Raw genomic sequence first — 24076 nt, forward strand, 5'->3', positions numbered from 1 at the left:
TCCAAGTTAAACTTTTAGGAAACCTTTCCCCCACAATTTGAGACAATTTCTTAGTCATGCTTTGGGTGATGTTGCTGGAAGTCTCGGTCAGGAGAGATGAGAGGAAACAAAGGTGGCTGTGAAAGCTGAGAACACTTTCCCTCTTCACTGGGTACGAGACCTGTACTTTCAGAAACACCACACAAAGTATTCCAAGAATAATTTAATGTTTCTAAGCTAGGAAGGTTGATACCCTTTTTCCCTTCCAGGAAGGAAATAGGAAGAGAGTTGTATTGTAATCCATGCTGATGACTGGAATCACTTCTGATCTTTTCATTCTTTAGATCCAAGTAAATCTCTGTGAGAGCACTGTGCTGAATAAAGAGGCAAGCTTGATCCAGGTTTGTAGCTTTTACTTTGTTACTGTCTTAACTGCAAATCACAGAATCCCAGAACGGTTTGAGTTGGAAGGACCTGGAATATCATCTCATTCCAACCCCCTGCTGTGGGCAGGGAACATTCCACTAGGCCAGGTTGCTGTTCTGTGCTGACCATGGGATGATGTGTAAAAAGGCAAGGCAATAGTATTCACTGTGGCACTTTTGTTTCTACTCTTCTCACACTGCAGAACCTGGTCCTATAAATGGCTTCAAAGTAGGCGAGCTCTGCTTTAGGACCTGGTTATGAGCCAGCATAATTAAAGGTTTCAGCATTTTGCTTTTATTAAAAAAAAAAAAAAAGGCAAAAAGCAAAAAAATAATCACAACCTATTTAAACAAACTTGCAAACTTCGGGAAAAAAATGTACAGAAACTTCTAAAGGCTGCTTCCTTCAACAGTTGCTAAAAGAATGTACCTGCAGAAGATCCTTTCCTTTATGTCTCTTACTGAAACTGAATTTTTGTGTCAAACTAGAAATGGTGATTTGTAGCCCAGTGTAAAAGAACATTTGTCCTTTCATTACTAAGGTATAACTATCTAGGCTTTGCTGAAGAGTGAGCATTTCTGAGGTCTTTAAATTTGTATTTTGCATTGGGGAAAAAAAAAAGATGTAAGACTACACAAAGGTGTTGGTATTCTCTGGATTAATGAATTATGCAAATTGACTTCTAGGCCAAGGCAGTTTCTGTTTAGCAGAACATGTTTTAAATCATCTGATAAAATATTTAATTCCCTATCTGCATAAGTGAGTGCAGCTGAATTCAAATAGTAAAAAAGTGGTGCAGCTGATAATGTTGTAGCTGAGTGTTTTAATAATTTTGGTTTGTTGATTATTTATTCCCCCCCAAAGTAGCTTGAAGGCACAAATTTATCAAATTCTTTTTTAAAAAGTAACTTTCTCTTTCTCCTCCTTGAACGATTCAGAGCTTCTGTGAGCTCTGTAGTATCATTTTATTTTAGCAAGTCTCTCTTAGTCTATTGACTAAGTGGGAATTTTGAAAGTAGACTGCCAGATTGCATGTTGATAAATATGACTGTTTTGTATGATTTTGAAGAAACTGGTGTGGAAAACTGACTTTGCTTGTAATCATTATGATCTGTGGGATAAGGGTTTACCTGTAAGCTAAAAAAAATCCTTCTCATGGCCCTCTGTCTGAGGGTAGATTGGATAGGATTGATGGTCACTAAAAATTATTGTGGCAACCTTTCTCTTCCAGGCCTGTAGAAAGGATGTGAAGATAGAAAAACACTTTTTTCCTTTTTTTTTTTTTTTAATTTTAATAACTCTTTAGCGCTTTTATCACTTCTCTCTGCCAAGTCTGAAGGCCTGATTCTATAGGGTGATGTTTAATTTACAGAGTGCTACACTCATCATGGAAAAATAATGAGAGTTAACTCAGAACATTGTAACTTGTTTTAAAGGTCAGCTGTGATTTAAACTCGTGCCAGGTATAATATAGTCCTTGTTTTCAGCTAAAACTAGGGTGCTTCTGTCTAGTTTAATCTACTGATGCTGAAATCCAGGTGAGGAATAAATTAAAGTACAGCCCCTGGAAAGAGTGTTTGCCTCCTTAATTTCAGAAGTTAGGCAGAAAAGGTCATCTGAGTGCTTTCTGTTAGTTGATGTGCCAGGTATTCTGTTAATGTGACTATATTATCCTAAATGTGCAACTACTTCTGTGTTATATAATTAGATTGCTGCTCAAACCTAAATCATACAGATTACTGCTGGGATGTAGAATTGAATATAGTAGTTTTTATTTTGGTTCTTTTCTCCCCCATCTCTGCAGAAGGAGCAGGACATCCAGGAACTGAAGTTAACCATCGTGGAGTGTTCCTCAATAATAGAGGTATGGGACTGGGTTTAGTTTTTGCCTGTGTGAGGGGAAAGCTTGGATATCCTGTGTTTATTCTGCCTGGCTAACTGACCCTCTAACCAAATCCCATGTGTGTTTTAGACATTGAGGGCAGAAAAAAATAAGCTACTGGAGAACATGCAACACATGCAGCAAGAGCTCATCTCGTGAGTGTTGTGAATAAGCCCCAGGAAATGCAGTTTGTCAAAAGTCAGGAAGGACTGATACGTAGTTTTTTCCTTCTTCCTTTAGAAATGGGCTGTGTTTCCCCTTGCTGTGCAAATACAACAGTGGTATTCCTGAAGGGATGAATTCGCTGCACTGTGAGCTGGAACTCGCCCAGTCTTCAGAGGTATGAATTGAGGCTTTAATGAATCCCTTCCCACTTGCCTTGCATCAGCAGAGGCAGAACAAAACTCATTCCCTGCAGATGATTTAGATAACCTTGGAATTTGAAGCCATTAATCCCAGCATGCAGGCAGAGAATGTGAAGGTTACAATATTGTCCTGAGAGCGCTGGAGAAAGTCCAAAGGAAAGCAAACAAAACACTTGTAGATCTAAGAAAGTAAATCTAGAAGGGCTAAGTTCGTGCATTTAGCTGACAGAAGAACAGGCTGATAGGAGAAGAAAAACATATTCAAATATATTTAGATATATTTAATATCAGTATTGCAGTTGAGCCAGTTGGTTTGAAGTTGCAGGGTACCCAGAAGGTGGTTTAGTGACTTTTGGGAGCTCTGTTTTTGATCAGGCACACTTGACAAAACCCTAGAAATTTGGTCTTTAACTTACTGTTCTTGTGGCTTTCCAGTGCTCCAGAACTACTGGAAAAAAACAAATTCCATGTACCTTATTGTGGAGGGCAGAATGGAAGCTTTGGATGAGGTTTACCAGGGACACCCTCCTGTTGAGTCACGAGGTGCAGAAAGGACTCCCTTGCTTTCCAAATTCCTTCTCAAAGAGGAGGCTGGATCCAGGTGCAGCTGGATCCAATCCTGCTCCCAGACTTGGCCAACACTTTATGTCCAAAAGTTTATGTGGGTGTAATTGAGCCTTTATACAACTCTGCTCCATGGGATTAAGGATGGCAAGCCAAATATATTTAAATGAATAAATTATTTCTTGAAATTGACAGTAATGATTGGACTAAAGGACTTCAATCAGAATTACCTACTACAGTATAACTACTTATAACTACTTGTACAGTGCACAAATTATTAAATCAAAAATTTCAAAGCTAGCTTAATAATTATTAAAGAGAGATTGTTGTCAGCTGATAGCAAATATATGCTCTTGAGTAATTTTTCTTGTAAGACTTCACTGTGCAGCTGCTTTTTTTTGTACAGGGTGAGTTTGCAAACAACAACAATAAGAAAATCTAATAATGGACTAAAACTACAGGCCCAGGAAGGATAGTTGTGCTTGGTTAGGCAGCATTGCTTCAAAAGTTAAGGTGTTGTCCCATATTGCAGCTCTCCAGGGCCACAGTGAGTCAGTGTTTGCCTCTCTAGTGCTGTGATGAGACACCTGTAAAGCAAGTAAGGGCTCTGCTTATTCATCACTTGGTAGAGCCTCTTCTGAATAAAGATAACTAATTATTGACTTCCTCTTGCCTACCCTGACATGAATATTTACACTGGGTCACTCAGCAGCTTGGCTGGCTGACTTTTTTAATTTTCTTTTTTTTTAAATTCCCCACGACACGATTGTTTTGAAAAGCTTTTACAAGCTTCAAGTTTTGGTAGCTCTGACCTTCTGGTAAATACAGCACAGGAAATACTTCAGGAAAGTCTAAATGTCACTGATGCTGGTTTGCAATAAGGAGATGTCAAAATGAACTAGCTGGCTCTTCCATCTCTTCCAAGATTATCAAGACTGAATGGACGACCCTGGATGAAACGCTGGACCGGGAAGTGCTGCTTTTACTTCAGGGGCCTGAATACGAGGGAGAAAAATTTAAGACTCTCATGCAAAACCTGGTCAGTGGCAGAGCTTATGTGAATAAGGATGTGGTTTTCTATCAGCCTTTTAATTAGGAGTTCTCCAAGTATTGATAATCAGATTGTGTTTGCACCTTTTCAGAAAATAGGAATAGTTGCTTCGAGGGTGTGGAGGGGGGCATAGTTGGTACCTACTCTAACACTGGGACTTGTAAGCTGGGTAAGTCTGGGCAGCATTAAAATGCCAGGGTTTGGGGAATTTGGTTTAGAGTGGTGGTTGTTGTTGTTGTTTTAGGTTTGATTTTCTTTTTCAGCAAGAGGAAGCCTCTGAAGTGGAGGAGCTTGTCATGACTTCATTGCAGTGGGTAGAAGATCCTGATGGGGACGTGCAACAAACCTGGGAAAGAAAACTCGTGGTAAGTAACTGTTTCTCTGAAGATATTTAGTGAATTGGTGGGGCTGTGCAAAACCTGAAGGTGGGTATCTTATTGCTGAATATTCTGTATATTAATTACTTGAGAACATGGCCTGGTTGGAGGTGGCTGTATGGAGAGAAGGAGCATCTGTTACCTTTGGTTTTGAGGAGGAAAGGGGTGATTGCTCTTCACTTACACGTCATGCTCTTCCTGACTTGTCTTGTGCAAGAGCTGCCTTTGTTAAAACCATGCTTGAGGGAAAGGGCAAGTGAAGCCACTCAGTCTGGAGAGGAAAATGAGGTCAGATGACCACGTGAGATCTTTTCTGCCCACTGCATGTTTCTCTGTGGCTCAAACCCATTTTCCCCTGTGCTCTGAACTGGACTGTGGTTCTGGGTGGTACAAGAAGAGGAGGGATGTAGCATTTACAACCAGATTTCCAAACCAAAACCTTCAGAGGGTTTACTTAGTTTGAAAGGCGAAGAGTTCTGCTCTTGCTGGGCATGCTCCACAGGAAAAGTTTCAACAAAACCATGTTTTACAACTTAATCTTGCATAATGTGTTTCTCCTACCCCTCATACCTCCTGTGAGGCTTGCAAGTAAAGACTTTTGCTCAAGCTAACTGGCAAAAATATCTTCCCCATGTGGTAGCAGGTGCCTGTGGACTTGACTAAACTCTGTTGCTCTTGTTCCCTCCTCCCCTCCCCTGTGACAGCACAGCTTCTGAAATTTTTATTTTATTGGATGTAGCTTTTTCTCCAACCCTCTCCTTCATTCCAATCTGTTGTGAGGAACCCTGCTACAGAAAACTCTGTGTCTTAATGCTGTCTTTCAGCTCCCAAACCCCTCAATTCATCTCACTTGGGTAACAGCAGGTAGCACCATGGTATGTGCTGCTTGAAGTTAGTTCTTTAGGCAGAAAACCACCCTCCTTTCCCTCCAGTGCTGCAGAGTGTTGTAGCTGGCCCTCCTCACCTTTCTGGGTAGGCTGGAGGAATCACTGGGAGCCATCCAGTCCTGGAGCAAGGCTTTTTTAAATTTTTCTTTCTTTTTTAAGTAAATCCTGAAAATTTTCTCTTAGAGGAAGCACAAGCATCCAGGTCTCTTCACTCTGATGGGACTTTAGGTAGACTCTAGGAAGCTGCTGGCTTATGAATTGCTGTAGCTTTTCGATCTTGACTAAAAACTTTCTCCTTTGAAGCTGTCAGAGCTGGAAAATGCTTTTTAAAATTACATTGGAATCGTATTCCTGTTAAACATGTGAAGCTAAAAACTTTAGGTGTGGAGGTTGGAGTGGATCATGGCAAATCCTATTCTGGCTCTTAGAGAGCAATGCATTTGGAAAATAAGATAGCAGAGGATTAAGGAGGAACAAGATGCTTTAAAATTAAAAGGCCCAGTCCTTCAGGGTCCCATGGGAATGGGAAGTGACTCCATGTCAAACATATTGTCTTCCTTCAGCTACAATAAACCAGATATGTGGGAAATTTGGTGTATGGAGCCGAACAAAGGTAGGTCCAAAAAAGACAGAGGTTCACAGTAGCTTCTTCCAGCCTTAGAGAAAGCTTTTGTTGACAAATGAATTAAATCTTGGACCATGGACCATCACTTGAAGCCTAAACACTTCCCCACCATTCTCTGTGAAATATAGTATGGACACGTTTTGCTGGGGTTTAGTGTGTTCAAGTATATTTTAAAGGTTATTATACATAAAGTAGATTTTAAGTGTGCTTCTACTTTTGTGCATATATACATGTATTTAAGTGTATATATAGATAGTGACAGCAAAATCTTCTTCACCCTTCTCCTACTTATCATGTGCCCTGATAAGCCTTCTGTGTCAAAACCACGTCATTTCCAAGAGTAAGTGCTGCCTGCTTTGGCTGGGAAACTGATCTTCAGGATGTGGGCACTTGCACATGGTTCACATCCCATGTCATCCCAGAAAACTTATCAGCAAAAACTGCTCAGGCTGGTTTGGTTTGTTTTGTTGGGTTTTTTTTTCCTAGCATACTTGATATGCTGTGGGGGGTTTTTTTGTATGAAGCTCACAAACAACATCTGACTCTAACTTGCAAGTAGACAAGGTGGCCTGTGCTTGTAGGATTGATGTTTTCCCCTTAGAACTGATGTGAAAGCCCAGAAATATAAACCCCATTCTTTCCTGACCTCTGTTTGACTCTCATTGGGCATTCTGTAAAAGCTGAGGACACTATTTCATGTGTTCAGTTGAGCAAAGTCAGAGGAAGAAGAATCCAGTGCTCTCTCTCACTACTTTATACTGCAAGTCACTGTTCAGAGAAATAGAGGGTGCAATGCTACCTAGAACTTAATTTTTCCCCTTTTACCTCTGGTCTGTAGGAAGAAAACTGAAAGCCTTTGTCACAGGGGTCATCCCTTGGGCAGATCATCTGCTAGGCACGTATGACAAACTGAAACAGGGATTTATTGGGGTATCTTATTTATTTTGCTGTAATAACAAGCCCAAATTGGTAGCAGTGGACTTAGTTGTACTTTGAGGAAAAGGTCACAGAAGTCTAAATTATCACTTTTAGGGCTTCCTGCAAGATAGTCATTATTAAAACTTCCTCTTATGAAATATGGCAGGTTTGTTGCTGTATCTGGACCACTTGTGGTAGAATTTTTTTCTTTGCTGCTGAATAGTGTTGGATGTAGGTGAGGATTCTGAGTGGTGGAGCAGGGAAATCAATTCTCATCATGTAAATTGATGCTCTGGTTGACTCTGTCTCTCTTCCTCCTCCTACCACATGGCAACTCGGTCTCAAAATCCCACAGGTTCTCAAGCAAGAACTAAGAGAAAAAAAACATGTTTGGATCCAGAAACTTCAGCTCTTGGAAAAATGCAAGGAGACCTTAGACAAGGATTTTGTTCGAATGGCAGGAAACCTGAGGAGAACCAGGACAGAACAACTCCACCTAAGGAAAGAGCTCTCTGCTAGGTACCCCTTCAAAGCCTGTGTGTCTTTTCTGGGGGGAGCTTTGGAACTGGTTCTTATTTTGGTTTTAGGTGGTTCCTTTGTTTTTTGTTTGTTTGGGTTTTTTGTTTTGACTTGTTTGTTGGGTTTTTTTGTTTTGTGAAACAAAGTTTAGTGAATTTTCAAGATTTTTTTTTTTTTTTCCACAGAGGAAATGAACTTGTTTTGCAGAGTGGATTTGGTTTTAGCACAACATTTACACTATGTGGGAGTTAAGGTTTATGTATGAATTGACATATGGTCTTGGAGATGTCTTTGAAAACACCAGGGAGACCACAGACTGAGGAGTTTAAGCAAGAGGGCCCTGCCTATCTAGCAGGTGCAACCATTACATAAACTGCTGGGTTTGTGTGAAGCAGAAGATCTGTAAAATACATACCCTGCAGGTATTATTGCTTTGGGATACAATTGCTGGGCCCAGGCAGTGTGATGTTTCAGTTTCCCAAAGTTTTAGTTGTTTATGTCATTAAACATAAAAATATAACTTTAAGTTTATTGGCACATAGTTCCTGCTATGATTTTTGATGTTACAAAGAGAATCACAGAATGGTTTGGGTTGGAAGGGACCTTAAAGCTCATCCTGCCATGGGCCGGGACACCTTCCACTAGACCAGGGAGCTCCAAGCCCTGTCCAACCTGGCCTTGGACACTTCCAGGGATGGGGCAGCCACAGCTTCTCTGGGCAACCTGTGCCAGGGCCTCCCCACCCTCAGCAAAGAGTTTCTTCCCAATATCCAATCTAAACCTACTCTCTGTCAGGTTGAGCACCAAATAACAGCAGGTGCAAACCTCTGCCTGCTCTCTCCTTTCCTCAGGCATTCTGGAAAATGGATAGTCTGGTTTCTGCCAGAAAAACTGATCTGAATTTTGTTGTCTCTGTGGAAGCCAGGCTGGTTCATAGTGTCAGCTTCTGCTGTCCTATGCTAAATGTAAATTTTTGCCTGCATGCCTTTACCTGGGTTTGGGGTGTTTTTTTGGCAGCCCCAGGAGCTGACGTGAAGCAATTGTGCCACACTCTTGCCTGACTTACCGTTCACTGAACATTGTCAATGTGGGCCTCCCACATGCTCTCCCTTCACTTGGAAAGGAGCTGATAAAAATACTGGTGCCTTGGTTTCTTAAAGCTGCGCCTCTCTGTATTCAAAATTTTTGTGGGGGTAGCAACAGGAAGAAAAGTGAAGGTGAGTTAGAGAAGAAATGGGCAAAGGGTTTCTGCAGCAATCAAAAATAGATGTTTCTTTGAAAGCCATTGGCTTAAGCAGTGGGTCTGATGGCATTTGTCTGCAATCAAGAGAAATGCCCTCTCAAACACTAGGAAATGAGTCTGATGAAGCTCTCTATCTGCATTAATAGCTCCAGAGTATCTAACTTATATCCAATCCTTTTTTCTCCCAAAGCATGAGAAAACACATTCTTTTGATCTAATTGCAAAAGTTTACCTCACTCATCTCTTGCTGTTTGAGTCCTTTTGCTGTTTCACAAGCTTCCATTATGGTACCCACCTGTCTGGGACTGGTTCAGCTGGAGAAACACCAGGGAAAAACCTCCATCCCCTTCCTGCTATAGGAAAAACTCTGTCAGCCTGGGTTGAATTGGTGTGTTCAGCTGGAGAAGAGGAGGCTGAGGGGAGACCTCACTGCAGTTCCAACTGCCTGGGCAGGGGCAGAGGAGGGGCAGGGACTGAGCTCTGCTCTGGGGGGACCAGGGACAGCAGCCAGGGAATGGCTGGAGCTGTGTCAGGGCAGGCTCAGGTTGGATCTCAGCCAAAGGTTCTTCCCCCAGAGGGTGGTTGGCACTGCCCAGGCTCCCCAGGGCAGTGGGCACAGCCCCAAGGCTGCCAGAGCTCCAGGAGGGTTTGGATGATCCTCTGGGGCACAGGGTGTGACTCTGGGGGATGGTCCTGTGCAGGACTGGATGATCCTTGTGGGTCCCTTCTAACTCAGCACATTCTGTGAATTGTGTTCAGCAAGGAGTCCCTGGTACTGGGCAGTGTCTGGAGGATGTCACAGCTGACTGTGGTTCTCCATGCATGTCTCAACAGCCAGGCTGTGTCATCTCCTGGGCATGACCTCCCCAAAATGTCAGTAACGGGTTGTGGTTTTTGCTCTCACCCCGCAGGCAACACGAGCTAGAAACTGTCAAACAGCTACAAGAAGAAACTGCTGGCCAGGCAGAAGCCCTTGGTTTAGAGCTTCAGGAAGCTCTGAAGCAGCTCAAGGATGCCAGCAGACATGTAAGGGACAGTCCAGTTCCTTCTGAGCAGGAAAGGGGCAGATGCCAAAGGCCGCGCACGACGCGCGGCTGCCCTGGGGAGAGGAAATCGCGTGTTCGGGATGGTGTGCCTCGCTGCAAAAGTGGAACCAGCAGAGGAAGTAAAATTTGAGGGGGTGGTGACAACAGTTTGCTGATGAAAGAGGCAGCATTGCATATTTGTGGTGGCTTAAAAAAAAAAAGAGAAAAGAGAAAAAAGCGCCCAAAAATAGCTTCCATACACAGTCCACCCCAACGTAAAAATGCAGAAGTTCAGAGGGAGCTTTATCACTTCCTGAGAAAGAACAGATGCAGTTTGGTTTCATTTACATGAACTATAGAGGCTCCTTGTCTTAACCAGGCAGCCTTTTTTTTTTATTTATTTATTTTTAATTCCTTTCTTTTTTTTTCCCCTAAATATTTTTCGTGTTTAGGCAGAGGATCAAGTTGAAGCATTTCACTCCGCTCGTGAGGAAGCAGCATCCTTGAAGAGCAAGTTGGAGGAAGCCATTTCTGAGCAGCAAAGGCTCAGGGATGTGAGTGCAGCTTTAACAAGCACTTGCCAGTTGCTTCAGGAAAAGGTGGAACACCAGAGAAGTGAGTAACTACTGGCAGTGTGCCAGCATATTCACTCTTGCATGGGCAGATAGTTTATGGTTTAGTTATAGCAAGGGAGGGTAGGGCTGATCTGCAGGTAAAATGCTCTGTGGAGCCTTTTTTTTCCTTTTCTTTCTACTTTTCATCTAAGAGATCTGCCACCGTGGCACCTGGGCTGAAAAGCAGGTGGGATCCCAAGGAGTGGGTGTTGGGCTTGACCAAAGCTTCAGAACCTCCTGACAAAATCTCCCGTCCGAGGAGGAAGGATTAGTAACTCCATGGGTGCTCCTTTACCAGAGGTGCTGTTCCCAGACCTGAACAGCCCACCTTATTCCTAACAAAGTCATCCCTCTTTCTTAAGCTTCCTGGACCAAACAGACCCGATTTTTTTTTTTTTTCCCCCACTCTGCTTGCTGCTTGTAGTTGCTCTGTGTTTTTGAATAACTGCTGTGATATTAGACTGCTCTCTTCAGTGGAAAGCAATTGTGTCACTGTGCTGTACACGTGCAATTTCTGCCACAGAGTCATGGAAACTTCATATTCCCTCTTACTCCCTAACCTCAAAAACTTGGGTGACTAAATAATGCAGTGGCTGCTTCTTCCCGAATTCTGGAGTGTGATCCCTTGCTTATAGAAAAGGAATCTGACTGACTTATCCCAGTGAACGTTTGGCCTCAGGCATGAATTTCCCAAGGCAATGTTACTGATGCTCAGCACACATATGTGTGTTGTAAATAACTCCATGTGAAACCACAGTTTGTCTTGTAGGAAACATTACATTTTTTTGTAGGGAAAAACTACCCTTTTGCTTAGCTCTGAGGCACAACTGTTATGCACTGATATGACAGGAACAGCTCCAGACTGTGCTCACCCACTTGTGATCAGTAATTTTGGCACTGCTCACGTGTGTGTGCTCATGTTCCTTTCATGCTCACTGCTTCCTTCAAACTGTGGAGCTGATTTTTTTTTTCCTTAACAAGAGGCATAACAATGGAAATAGTGTGTCATTTTCCTGCTCTGAATAGACAAAGCTCTTCTGCAGAGTGAGCTAGAGTAAGTGAAGAGAGAGACAACCCCAGACAAGTGGACTGGTGCCACTCTGACTCTAAAAAAAAAACAAACCCAACCTTAAAAATTCCCACCACCCTGAAAATGACTGAGATTTTGGCTTTAAATTGCTCCAGTTAGAGATCTCTGCAAACTTTCTCTAGATACATTATACCTGTAGATTTAATAGAATTAAAGTGGCAGATGTGTAGAGAAGTTGCAAAGTGTTACAAAGAACAGGGCTGACAAACAAGGCTGGCACTGGGGGAAGAATAAAAATGCTTTATATTGGCAGAAAGCCACACAGGTCTGGTTCCTCTTCTGACTGAAGGGCTGGGCTGTGGTTTCCTCCCCACCTACCCACTCCATTCCCCTACTTCCTCCCACCTGCGTGCTGAGAGGTGAGAAATTAAGGAACCTGTTGGCTAAGGAAGCTGGTACTCAACCTCAGTCAGCCTGGCACTGCCCCTTTTATGTTTCAGGTGTCTAATTGTGCCTTGCCCCTAATTGCTCCAGCCCTCATCCAGTGAAATGCTGCCCAAGCTGCTGAGAGCTCCTTTCAGTGCTTGGGCACTGAGGTCACAGGGCTAATAAAATCCCCTTTCACCCTCCATATTAACTGTGGTATAAAAGATATGATAAAATTAAGGTAGAACTCACTGGAGGTGGGTCTTGGCATTACCAAACTTGAACAAAGAATGCTTCTAAATATAACATAAAGCCCATCAACTTTAAAACTTCTCTACAGGACAACAAATGCTTCTCTTGCAATAATTAATCTGTTTCCACAGGGAACTTTGGCATCACAATGTTAATAATGCTGGGAAGCATAGCCCCCACCTCTTGTATAGCAAGAGGAAATATAACCACGGGGAAGAAAGTGTCCAGTGTTTTCTCTTTCCTGTGGAAAAACTGTTGTAGGCATAACTAGACTAATGCAAATTACAGTGAGTTCTGATGGGCAGTAGTCAGGTTTAAAGGTGCTATAACATCTGTAACATCCAGCCCCTTGTTATGAATCTGTAAGGAACCCTGATAGGTTTGTAAATGTCCCCTCATAGCAACTGCTAATGCACTGAGATGGGAACTGCTTCAGAGGAGACTCTGCGAGTTGGTGTGTCAGGTATGACCTTGTTTGGTGGGAGAAGGAGAGGCAGGTTTGCCCAGGAGGTGCTCTGGTGGAAGGACAACCACAGCTGCAAATAATCTGCAGGATGAGCTGCAAATAATCTGGCAGCATCAGGTTTCTCCTTTGGCAGCACATGGATGCAGTAAATTGCATGTACCAATCTGCACGTTGCTATTTTCCTTATTCAGCCTTCTGGGAAAAATGGGTTGGGACTTACAGGTGTGGTGTTGGTGAACAATTGTTGGTGATCACATCAAATGGTTGTGTTCTTCACTGATGAGTTGGTGTGATTCCCCCCCTCCCCCCCCAAATCAGTCCTCTCTTCTGCAGACAGACTTGAAAACAAATGTTTAAAATCTTGTCCTGTAAGATCTTTTTTTTTCAATATCCAGGGCACTGGGAGAGGCAGCGAAACAGTTATTACCTTTGTGGCCCTCTGTGGAAATATGTTGGAAATTACATAACTCTGGAGTGCTTTGCTTTGAATAAAATTACTTGCTTCAACTTTGGAAGGGGGTGGAGGGGGAGACATTGTGGAAAGACTTTAGTAAGGAATGCTATAGCTCGGGGTCTGAGCAGTCTGGATTTAACACAGAATAACAAGGTATTTATAATGGCAAACAGAAGATCCTGAGGTGGCTCCTAGGCTGTAACAGGAGCATCAGAGAAGCGGGATCAAAACTGTGGGCCAGCTGCCTGTGAATAAAACTTATATTTGTGTACGAAGGTCTGCAGAATTAAAGGCTGAAAGTAGCAAGGGAGAAACAACTGCAGAGTTTTGCAGTTGCAGTTTTGTAACTGATAGCTGAAAATAGTTCAGCTTGAAAGATAAAGTTGCTTTTTGCTCAGAATCAGTAGCAGTGTTCTCTTCTCCTTTTTTAACTTTTTTTTTTTTCCCCTTCTGCATCTGCCTGCCTTGAACTGTTTCTCTCCTGCAACAGTGCTGTGCAGAGTTAGAATCTGCCTATGGTCTGCTGCCCACCTCAGCTGAACCTATAAAAGGGAAGGTAAGTGTCCTTTCTATGACCATTGCTGAGCTCTTAAAGTGTTTGGGCTTTTTTCTTCATGACCTGAGGGAAATAAATAACTTCGTTTGCCAGAAACTTCACTGAGTTAAACATTCCATAAAAATAATTTGAGATCCATATATGTGTACATATGCATGCATGTGTTTAAATGTATACAAATGTACATTCCATACATATTTCTTGCAAGTGGAAAGTTGGATTATTCTCCCTCTTCCTGTACCTGTTGTGCCTGTTGAGGATGTGAACTTTTCTAGGCAAAAAAAGGCAACAGATGATGAATTTGTAGTTGTTGGTATTACATTATGCAGATGGTGGGGGGAAGTTGGTGGCTTTAATAAATTCAGTATGGTTGAACAGCAGCACTTTTTATTTTTCAATTAGCAGCTCTATTGCTCTAAAAGGCCGTGGAATGAAGGACCCTCAGATCTTTTGTCCTGGCACAGTTCCACTCTGCTAGGTAAGACCTGGTGGTACTGGCCATTTTTCTATCTCTCTCCTGAAGTACAGGCAGAGTTGATAGAACAGTATCATTACCAGCATATTTATCTTATCACTAAAGTGTGGAAAATCTATTGTGAGTTTTAACTTATTCCTGTGAGTGATCCAGGAGGCTGAACCATGTTTGTAGTGCTTGAAAAGGTGACTGGCTGGCTTTCAGTCTGACAGGAGTCCCCAGAAGCTTAAGGAACTCTCAGTATAAATCATACATCCAAGTCTATTCCTGACAAGATGCTTGCCAATATAGAGCAAGAGGGCTTGAGCCATGTTCTTCCCATTCCCATTGAGACAGCAAGTGATGTCCTGTTCCTTTGCTGCTGAGCTGAGGCCAGTGCTGTTTAAAAACTTCAACAGGTAACACAACTACTGAGAATAAAATCATAGAATTATAGAAAATAGAATGGCTTGGGTTGGAAAGGACCATAAAGATCATTCTGTTCCAACCCCCTTCCACTAGCCCAGGTTGCTCAGAGCCCCATCCAACCTGGCCTTGGACACTTCCAGGGATGGGGCAGCCACAGCTTCTCTGGGCAACCTGTGCCAGGGCCTCACCACCCTCACAGGAGGAACTTCTTTCATATAACTAACCTAAATAGGTATAATAACAACAGACTAATAGCCTATAAATGCTCAAATTTAATTCTAGACTGTACTGAGGGAAATGGAAGAAGATCTTGCTTTACAACAAGTGCTCCTTATAAGAACATTCTGCTGCTCTGAAAGGGCTGTTCCAGTGAGCCAGCTGGGAGTTTTCTTGCAGCTTCCTATAATATCATGATCCAGCAAATAAGGCAGGTTTTCTCAGCTTGCACCAATCAAGTATTGATATATTAAAAAAAAATCATTTATTCCCTGGTCCTCTCTGCCACACAAACCAATTCACTACCACAAAGCTTTCCAGTGTGGAAGTTTCTAGAACCTGACTGGTGGAAAGTGCCCATCCCTAGGTGCTGCAGACTCTTCATCTACAAAACACATAACACCCTCATACCAAGATGGAAGTCACCTTATTATAAATCTCTCTTTTGTTGTTCTGCTTCTTGGTTATTTTAAACTTAGCCAAAAACTGACACACAACTAAATCTAACTTTGCCAACAACCACCTCTCTTTACTCTTGTCTGTCTTTAGATGCTCTGAGCTTGGAAACCTCCTGCCCAAATAACTCCCCTGGGCACAGCTGGGACTGGCCTTGCAGGCAAAACTCTGGCAGCTGCACCTTTGGAAGGGGTGACCTGGGACATGTGTCCACGTCAGATGTGACATCAGAGGCCTGCAGGTAAGATGGCAGAATAACCTCTTTGGGGGGAAAGGTGGAGGAGTCCATGGGATGTGCTGGATTCAACAGCAGGGCCTCCCTTATGGGAAATACTGGACACCCAGAGATCAGCAAATGGTGACATGGGGTAACACTTGGCTTCTATCCACAAATATGCAAACACTTTTCTGGAAATGTTGGCAGTCAGTCAAACACGGTGATGGTGTTTCCATTTAATGCTGGAGAACTGAGGCACGATTTAGGCATTCTGGTCTATTTTCTGTGTGTAGCTCACAACTGGTGCTTCCATTAGGTGCCTTTGAGGAGTCACTTTTTTGTTTATTTGCAGAGTTTAGAGCAGGAATTCTGTGGTCTTTGCTTACCAAGATGCCTCCTTAGATGTTTAAAATAGGTGTTGAACTGCTTAAGATTATGAAAGCTGAAAGGAATTGCAGTGAATATTTTAAAAGATAAGGATGTTCCTGAAGGTGCAGAGGCAGGCAGTCTGCAGCAAAAGACTCAGCAGCTCTTGAAGCTTTTGCCACTGGTTTTCTGTAGAATTTTGCAGTGTGGAGGAGGCTGGGAAAAGAGCTGGTGGTGGTTCTTGCTGTTCGGGGGAGGAGGGATTGATGTTGGTGATGAATTTGTCTTTCTCTGAGAGATCAGCTGACTGACGGTACAGATAGTGGTGCCTTCAGTTGTTATGTGCTTAAGGAAAATGGGCAACACATCTCACTGTTGTTTGGGCAAGATGCAAATAAAGTGTGTGTTGCCAGGTGGAAAATATGCTCTGCTGGTGACTACACTGATGCAGACCTTCCTGTTTCCATTACAATGATGGACTCTTCACTTACTGAGGTAAGTGCTGTCTCTGATGCCCTGGATGTGGTTTTGAACAGGCTCAGGCATTTCAGTGCCTTACTCAGGCCCAGGTCTAGGTTGATCAGCTGTAAATCAGCACTGCTGCAAGGTGAATGGAGCTGGCATCAGCCAGCAAGGTGCTGTGTGGGGTATTCCCTCCTTTTTGGGCACACTTCTGGAATACCATGGTTATAAATCTGAATGCCTTGATGTTTACGTGCAACTGGGTCGTTCTTTTAGCTGAGGAGTATTTTAAATGTGGTTTCAGGGCTTGAGACAGTGCTGGTTTTGCAGTAATACTTGGTTATGCCAGGGAAGCCTGAGTGCTTTCTCTCTTTTTATCCACCTGCAAGGAGCCACAGGGTGCTTTAGTTGGGAAATGATGCCTTTCTTTGCACTTTCTCCCACGGCCACCATGTAACAGCAGAGAAATACCATCTTTGCTGTATGAAAGCTTTCCTTCAGCTGATGTACTCAGCTATGCCTTCGGTGCTGGCTCGAATTCTGCCTCTACAGCTTGAGCTGTCAGTCAGTTTTCTCGTGGCAACAGCAAGATGAGCTGCAGCTCAGCACACCCAGTTGTGCCACAATGTTCACTGTTGAAATGCAGACCTCAGCTCTGCCAGACAGAGCTTTGCAAAGAGTGGTGGTGATGATGATGGGAGAATACTGGTCGGTGGTTTCTGTTAACCTGGAGGTAACCTGTGGGATTGAATAACCTTTATAACCTAAATAACCTTAAATAACAGCCTTTGGTCCAGTTGTAGCAGCAAATCAAAGCAGAAAGTGCAGTGAGGGTAGAAAGTAAGAGTGATGGGCACTGCCTGTGGTTTCAGCACACTGCTTGCTTGGGGTAGAGCAGGTGAAGAACTCCCAGCTTATGCTGCTACTGCTTAAGTCACCTTAAAGAGGAGATAATCTCAAGAGTTCTTGCTTTAGCCAGTCCTTCTGGAAAGCCACAGCCTTGCAAAGGTGTGTAAAACACCTGTGCTTCGTTGCTCTGGAGCTTTCTGTAGTTCCAGCTGGGCTCAGAAATGTCACTTTTCCATTCTTGGTATCATTTTTTAATACAAGCTTTCTGTGTAAATATTCTAAAGGGGGAAAATTAAAAAGGTTAAAGCTTGTCCCAAAAAGAAGGCAAATGGACTCTGCTCAGTATCTGTTCTAAAAACTGGCATGCAGCAAAATTTGTATATCCTTGTTTAATAGGAAAAGTCTCCCTAGTTTTCTTTGGAGTCTTATTACACTGCCATTGCAGATGTATTTGAGCAGATCAAGTCTTTCAGCATATAAGTAACTCAAATTATTTATGTAGAAGCATTGTCATCATAGGAGGTTGAGGGCTATTTAATAAAGGAGTGCTTGGGCTTTTTATACTTGTTTTGATTTATAAATGTGGAAGTTGTATGACAGTCTGAAAACCAGGTCTTCCAAATTTTAATAATTGTTTGGAAGGGGTTATAAAAGACTGTGGCCAGAATTTGTCTGCTATTATAGAGAATCCTTGGATTACTATGTTAATTGAAGGAATGGAGGGGGGGGAAGTGATTAGGAATGTACTGCAGGATCTTCTCTGACACAGTCTTTTTATGAGTAGGAAGAGCCATTCTCTAATGCCCTGAGCCAACAGATTTTATTGGAAAATCTAAAATGTGGGCTTTTCTTCTTGCTTCTTCTTTAAGTGTAATCCATGGGAATACACAATCTTAATAGTATTTTTAAAAACTGAATTGAGGATTTTCTTCCCTTGCAAACAGAAACCACTGACCATGTGATTAACTGGCGAGGGAGAGGGCATGTAGAGTAATGAACTGCTTTAGTCACTTCCAGATGATGCAAGGGGCTTTGTTTGGGTGCTGTGTATAAGTTTTAAAAACCCTTTAGATTTCTATTGTTTTCTTTTCCACCTCCTCCTTCCCTGGCTCTGCTGCAGACCTAACAGCCCCAGCAAAGCAAATGCAGTGCTGTACTTCCTTCAGCTTGAGAGAGCATTCAAATAATAATAAAAATAGCCTGAATTTGCATTAGAGGAAGCATCCATCTGGCTGGAGCAAGGCTCTAATAGTGGGGGAGTGAGGAGGGGAGAGAAGGCACTTACTGATGCTGGGAGTAGTTGGTTGCTCTCAGAAGTGACCAGGGACCTTGGACTCTTCCTGTTCTACTTTGCTGGGTTTCTTGGGCCCTATTAGGATGTTTTAGGGGGCAGGAATGATACCAAAACATGGTTTTTCTGTTGGCTCCCCACACAGAATTCAACAGTGCTCTTGGACTTGCTATACAGGGGACTAGCCTGGCCTCACACCTTCTCTGCTTGGAGAGAGGTTTTGGGTTGTTTGTTTTATTTATTTTTTTTAAGTGTATTCAGCACTCCTCTTCAACAGTGGGTGCAGTTCGTCACAACTCATTACCAGCTCAAACCTTTAAACCTCAGTTTCACCCTGTATTTTCATCTGTAAGACAAATCATTTTAACAATGTGGAGTTTTTAACAAGCTGGACTTATCCAGGATAAAATGAAGTAGAGGGATGGTACCCCTACGGTTCCTCCCTCGATACATTAAAAGACCAAACAGGATATTGGTTTTGTCTGTGATGTGATAAGACTCGAGTCCAGAACCACATGGGAGCAGCTTAAAGGAACATGAGGAAAAACTGTGTACCCACATTTAACTGCTTTTTGCTGTTTGCACACCGAGGAGGAGGCCCAGGGCCCTCTGAAGGGGCTGGATAACTTTTATGTGTTTAATATTGTAAAACTGGAGTCATTTATAGAGAGACACTAAAATGTACAACACAACATGCAAGTTTTCTGTGTTCTGAACTTGGTCATGCTGTTACTATTAAAACTTTTATTTACCTAAATGAGTCTGGTACCCATAACCAAGTGAAGCTCTGTGCACCTCACTTTGTAGGGTTTGAGGTCAAGACCTTCAAAATTGATATCTCTTGATACACAACACTAGGGTGGAACAGTGGTGCAGTAACATGTGCCTTGGACGTTTGAAAACGTGCATAAGAAGCAAACCATGAAGTCAGGAACCCAAATACAATCTCTAAGTACGATATTCCTGAGATAAGAGTTCTGAAGAAATGTAGTGATCACTCCTGGTAATGATAATGTGCTACACTACTCACTCTATCTATGGGTGGCTTTAGAACAGAGGGTGGATCTGTGGGCATTTCCCATCTAGTTCTTCACTGCTGAAATAATTTAGACCCAGCTGGGGCAATTATTGAAGCTTTGACACAGAAATTTGATACTGGCATGGCAACCCTCTCCCTGACACTAACTCTTCTCTCTCTCCCTGAAGCTTGACTGTGCAGAGGCAACGCTACCAGCCAGTCTCATCCCATCCAGGTCAGGTCCTGTGCAAAATTTAAAAGCCTTTATGGAGATTGTATAATGTGCATGAGTATCTGAAAGAGTTTTGCTTTGGCAGTGACCACCTCACTTCAGCCCGAGACGTTCTTGCGTCCTCGGTGGAAAGCGCGGCACCGGTGACGGGTGAGTCCTTCCCCTGGGGCTCAGAGGGGCAAAGGTCTGCACTGGGAGTCTTGGATGTGCTGAAGTCTGTGCATTTACTGAGATGTTAGGGCTGTGTCTTCTGCCTGGTACCGCAGGCTGCCTTGTCATGGAGGAGAAATCACCCCAGGGCTTACGTGAGGGAGAGGACGATGTGCCAGCTCCCGCGGCAACGGAGAAAATCAGTGATAAGGATCCAGCTGGTCCCGTGTCAGGTACAGTGACTGCTGGCACTCACCCAGTGCTTTGCTTCCAGCACACCTTTTGAAGTGAGGAAGCTGAGTAAGAACAACTTGTGAATTTCTGGTTTTTTTGCAAATATTGTCACCTGCAAGTGCCCCCCAGCCCTCCCTGAAACTCTGGGTGGGAATGAGGCTTCACGTGCTCACAGGAGGCTGGTGGGCTGCAGCACTGCAAGTAAACATGGAACAGCTCAGTGATGGTTGCTTAGCTGGCAAAGCATTGCACTGGTACTTAAACCCCAGGTAATTTTGGGAGGGGAGAGAGTGTTTTCATGGTTTTTAGAGAGTTTAGTTCCACCATTAGACCAAATAACACTTTTTCCTCTCTTCCAAAACTGTTGCTCAGTGTGCAAGAAGCTGGGCTGGATCGAGAGATGGGGATAAAGGCCTTTGTGTATGATTCTGTCTTTTGCTATAGCCATAGACACCCAGAAGAATTATTCTTACCACATCTGGTGGTGCTTCTTCCACTTAAAAGCTATAAAAGCAAACCCAAACTCGAGTAGGTGTACAGAGTGTATTTAAGTTATTTTTATAAAAGCGGATCTGAATAAGCAGCACAAAATACCCGTGTGTGCTTGTTTGTAACCATTTTTTAATCTTTACCTAAATGTAAGGCTTTATGGCTTCCTGTTTGGTTTTGTTTCGTTCTTTGTGTTATCTTCCTGAACTGTAATTCAGTCCCCTCACTTAAAAGTGTTTTCTTTCTACTAATTTGCCTCTACTGTTAATCTTCATATGTGGCCCAGGTGTCTTTGGCAGGGAGGAAACAGATATGCAGAACAGATCAGAAAGAGTCCCAGCAGCTTTAAAGTGTGAGAATCAATTTAAGTGTTGTACATACCTGAAAATAAAGTGTTTCTACTATTAGTATTGAGGAATCTCCACTTGTGGGCTTTGCTAGTACCATACTATGTCTTCTAGAGGGCTTGGCTGCTGCAGAAACTAGTAGGGACAGAATACTGAGCAGAGGTGTTTGTTCATGTTCATCCCCCTGACTGGAGTTTTGGTGGTGTTGGTTTTTTTGGTGTTTTTTGTGTGTGTGTTTGTTTTGGTTTGTTTGTTTGTTTTTTGTTTGTTTGTTTTTTTCTTTTTGTTTGTTTGTTTTTCCCTGTGCCATTTCTTCAGCTCAAATCTGTCTCTGTGTGTGACTACATAAACAGAAAAGAAAAAAAAATTCTAGATATTCTTAAAGCTACTGGAGGTACTGCTGCACAAGAAATTTAGTGTGACTCTGACTTTCTTCAGTTTCCTAAATACTTTTGTTTTAAATATCTCTAGTAACTGTCAAGGTTATTTTTTGCCTGCTTTAAAGCTTTTCTGAATTGTGGCACTTGAAAGTTTGTGTTGCTTTTGAACTGGCATCATCAACTGAATTTACCAGTTTGTTACCACTCAGCTTCTGGGAAAAAGAGTTATTTTGTTGGCTCTGTCAGCACCCTGCTGGTTCACTTTTTGGGTACGAAGGCAGAGCAGGTTCAGAGTTTATGGACACCTGGAATACAACAACTTGTATGCAAATTGTGCATTTCATGACCTGGTTGTGCTCAAGTTCCTCAGTAATAGCAGCTGAATCAGCGTCTATTTCTTAATATCATCTGATATTCCAAAATGTGAAAGAAGAGAATTACAGATACTTGTAATTTGTCCTGTTGCTTTGTACATGGGACTTTTGAAAAAATATTTCTGTGCCTATAGAATTCAAAATAAAAAGTAACTGTAATCTGTCTCTTTAAAGAGCAAACCAAACAACACCCCCCAACAAATAATAAACAATAACAAACAAATAACAAACCCTCAATATAATAAAATTATCCAAGGAAATATTATTATAACTTTTGCAACTTCAATTACAGCAAGTACAACCAGGAGTAATATTCTCAGCTCTAGACATATAACACTACTTATTGGGATTTTTTCCAAGCCAAACAAAATTATCACACTTCTTTCTGTATGTCTTTATAGTGTTTTTTCGCTGCTACCTCTCCTTCTTAGTGGCCTCTCGTGATGTTTGCTGTGGTTTCTTTTAGCCCTGTTGGCCCATGGCTCATATGGTGGGTGTTGGAAGCTTGGTGGGGTTTCTTTATCATTATATTTGACTTTTGGCAATGTTTTTCCACAGGACCCATCAAGCAGGAATTCTGCCCAGTGATGGAGGAACACAGACCTGCACTTCAAAGTGTTTTAAAGCAAGACCCGGTAAGAGTCCTGGTGACAGTGAGACACCAAACTGGCCTGGCTGAGCAGTGACAAAGGAGGGGACAGGCCTCCTCCAGAGGGGTTGTGGCTGCTCCCTTGCTGTAATTATTCTGCTGTGCCTTTAGGAGGGGGACCAGGAAAAGAAAAATAACAAAGAGTGGGGTGAGGAAGCACCAGCCGTGGTTCCCAGCAGGAAAGGTAAGAGGTTCTTGCTGAACACGTTCACATCACTCACTGGAGTGCAAGTCTTGGTCACCTGACTTAATACAAATAGAGAGGGGCAGAAAGCTGCCTGTCCCACACTGAATATTACAAGAGGGTTTTGTTTTAAGGAGTAGTAGCTGCAGTTAGAGACCAAAATGCATTAGCAATGCAGAGAAGGACAGTGGTGTCATGCAAAATCTGATTGCTACAGATACTTATCTAACCAGCTCCGTGTTCCTCTAGACAGCAGGGAAAAAATCTTAGGAGCTGCAAAGGAGTTGGGATGTTTGAAAAACAGTTCTGGCACACCTGTTCTCCCCAAAGATTTGTAAAGCAGCATCTTTATGCTAGGTGCAATATAGACAAGCAGGATGTTGTTTTTACTTAGACATCTCTGCTCTTTTAGTGTCCTCACCTCTTGCCCTTGGAGCTCACTAAAAGCTACTGATGTAGTGTGTCATGTAACATCCTGAAGCCAAAACATTTAATTAACCATTTCTGTGCTAATAAGATGCCAGTTGAAGCCGCCTAAACAAGTAACTTCTGGGGCTTTGTACAAGTGGCAGAGCTGTGCTGTCTCACACCCAAAATACTCTGAGTTGCTTTTATTGGCAAGAGCTGAACACTGGAAATCTTCCACAGTATCTTCTGTTGAAGCTTAAAAGACTTTCACAGGTTGGTTTGGGGAGGCTGTTTTTTCAGTTTTACCTGAAAGATTTTTGGTTTTTTTGTCTCTTGTCAGGGAGTTCACCCACTGCAGGTGGCATTAAAGGAGATAAGACAAAGCAAAACGAGCCGTAAGTGTTTTGACTTTGAGTGATCAGCTGCAGGTATGAATTTAAAGCTGCAGTGTGTTACATGATTCTTCTTCTTATCCTACAGTGAATCCCCTAGTGAGAAGGAAGTGGAGGTAAGTCTCAACTGCTTGTATCCTTAAGTATTGTGTACAACAGAAAGATCTAGTAGAGAAGCCATGATTAATATCTTGTCCTAAGTAAAAGAATGATGTTGAGCAGCTTAAATTGGATATATTTCTACATGTTACCTTCTGAAATCTGCCTTTTCAAACCTAACGGAAATTTTGCAAGGGATGGGAAAAAGGTGGAAATCTGTAAAACTGAACATAGGCACCATTGTAACATTTGTTTGCAAGCTTAAAGGAGCGTAGCTGTGACCTCCTCCCAAGCAGAATGTGCTGATTTTAGAGTTATGTCAAAAGGCACAGATGGTACACTCTGTACTGCCAGGATGTCACCTATTCTGGCTGCAGAATGTTCCCCCCATCACTACAGATGGGAAGGCTTGCTCTGGGGAAGCAGGCCATGTTCACTTACCCTTCTGTACCTTTTCTATAACTTTGTTCTTGGGGTATAGTCCCAAATGTCATGTCAGTGTCCAAGTCTACTTAAAAAGCTTCTGCATCACTTGGATTATTCTGAAATCTTCTCTCCCCCAACAGGCTGAATTTCTGAAGTTGTCTTTAGGTTTTAAATGTGACTTGTTTACCTTGGACAAGAGGGTGAAGCTTGAAGAAAGGTCACGAGACTTGGCTGAAGAAAACTTGAAAAAGGAGATCACAAATGCTGTAAAGATGTTGGAGGTTAGTATTGGCAG

General features: G+C 42.6%; 1 protein-coding gene across 1 annotated transcript in view; it reads left to right on the forward strand.

Moving 5' to 3' along the window:
* IRAG2 (inositol 1,4,5-triphosphate receptor associated 2) overlaps positions 1-24076 on the forward strand; it is a 37256-nt gene that overhangs the window by 7488 nt on the left and 5692 nt on the right. The window contains exons 10-31 of the mRNA XM_051772397.1: positions 324-380; positions 2210-2269; positions 2378-2442; positions 2528-2627; positions 4142-4273; positions 4531-4632; positions 7430-7593; positions 9748-9862; positions 10314-10476; positions 12585-12646; positions 13594-13659; positions 14062-14137; positions 15308-15455; positions 16211-16292; positions 19606-19652; positions 19735-19799; positions 19916-20032; positions 22182-22258; positions 22384-22456; positions 23205-23259; positions 23345-23372; positions 23922-24062. Coding sequence (XP_051628357.1) covers positions 324-380; positions 2210-2269; positions 2378-2442; positions 2528-2627; positions 4142-4273; positions 4531-4632; positions 7430-7593; positions 9748-9862; positions 10314-10476; positions 12585-12646; positions 13594-13659; positions 14062-14137; positions 15308-15455; positions 16211-16292; positions 19606-19652; positions 19735-19799; positions 19916-20032; positions 22182-22258; positions 22384-22456; positions 23205-23259; positions 23345-23372; positions 23922-24062 — 1995 coding nt within the window. The remainder of the gene's footprint in view (positions 1-323; positions 381-2209; positions 2270-2377; positions 2443-2527; positions 2628-4141; positions 4274-4530; positions 4633-7429; positions 7594-9747; positions 9863-10313; positions 10477-12584; positions 12647-13593; positions 13660-14061; positions 14138-15307; positions 15456-16210; positions 16293-19605; positions 19653-19734; positions 19800-19915; positions 20033-22181; positions 22259-22383; positions 22457-23204; positions 23260-23344; positions 23373-23921; positions 24063-24076) is intronic.

Source organism: Manacus candei, unplaced genomic scaffold (genome assembly GCF_025592945.1).
Source record: "Manacus candei isolate 608988 ecotype Guabito, Panama unplaced genomic scaffold, ASM2559294v1 h1tg000153l, whole genome shotgun sequence".
NCBI lineage: Eukaryota > Metazoa > Chordata > Aves > Passeriformes > Pipridae > Manacus > Manacus candei.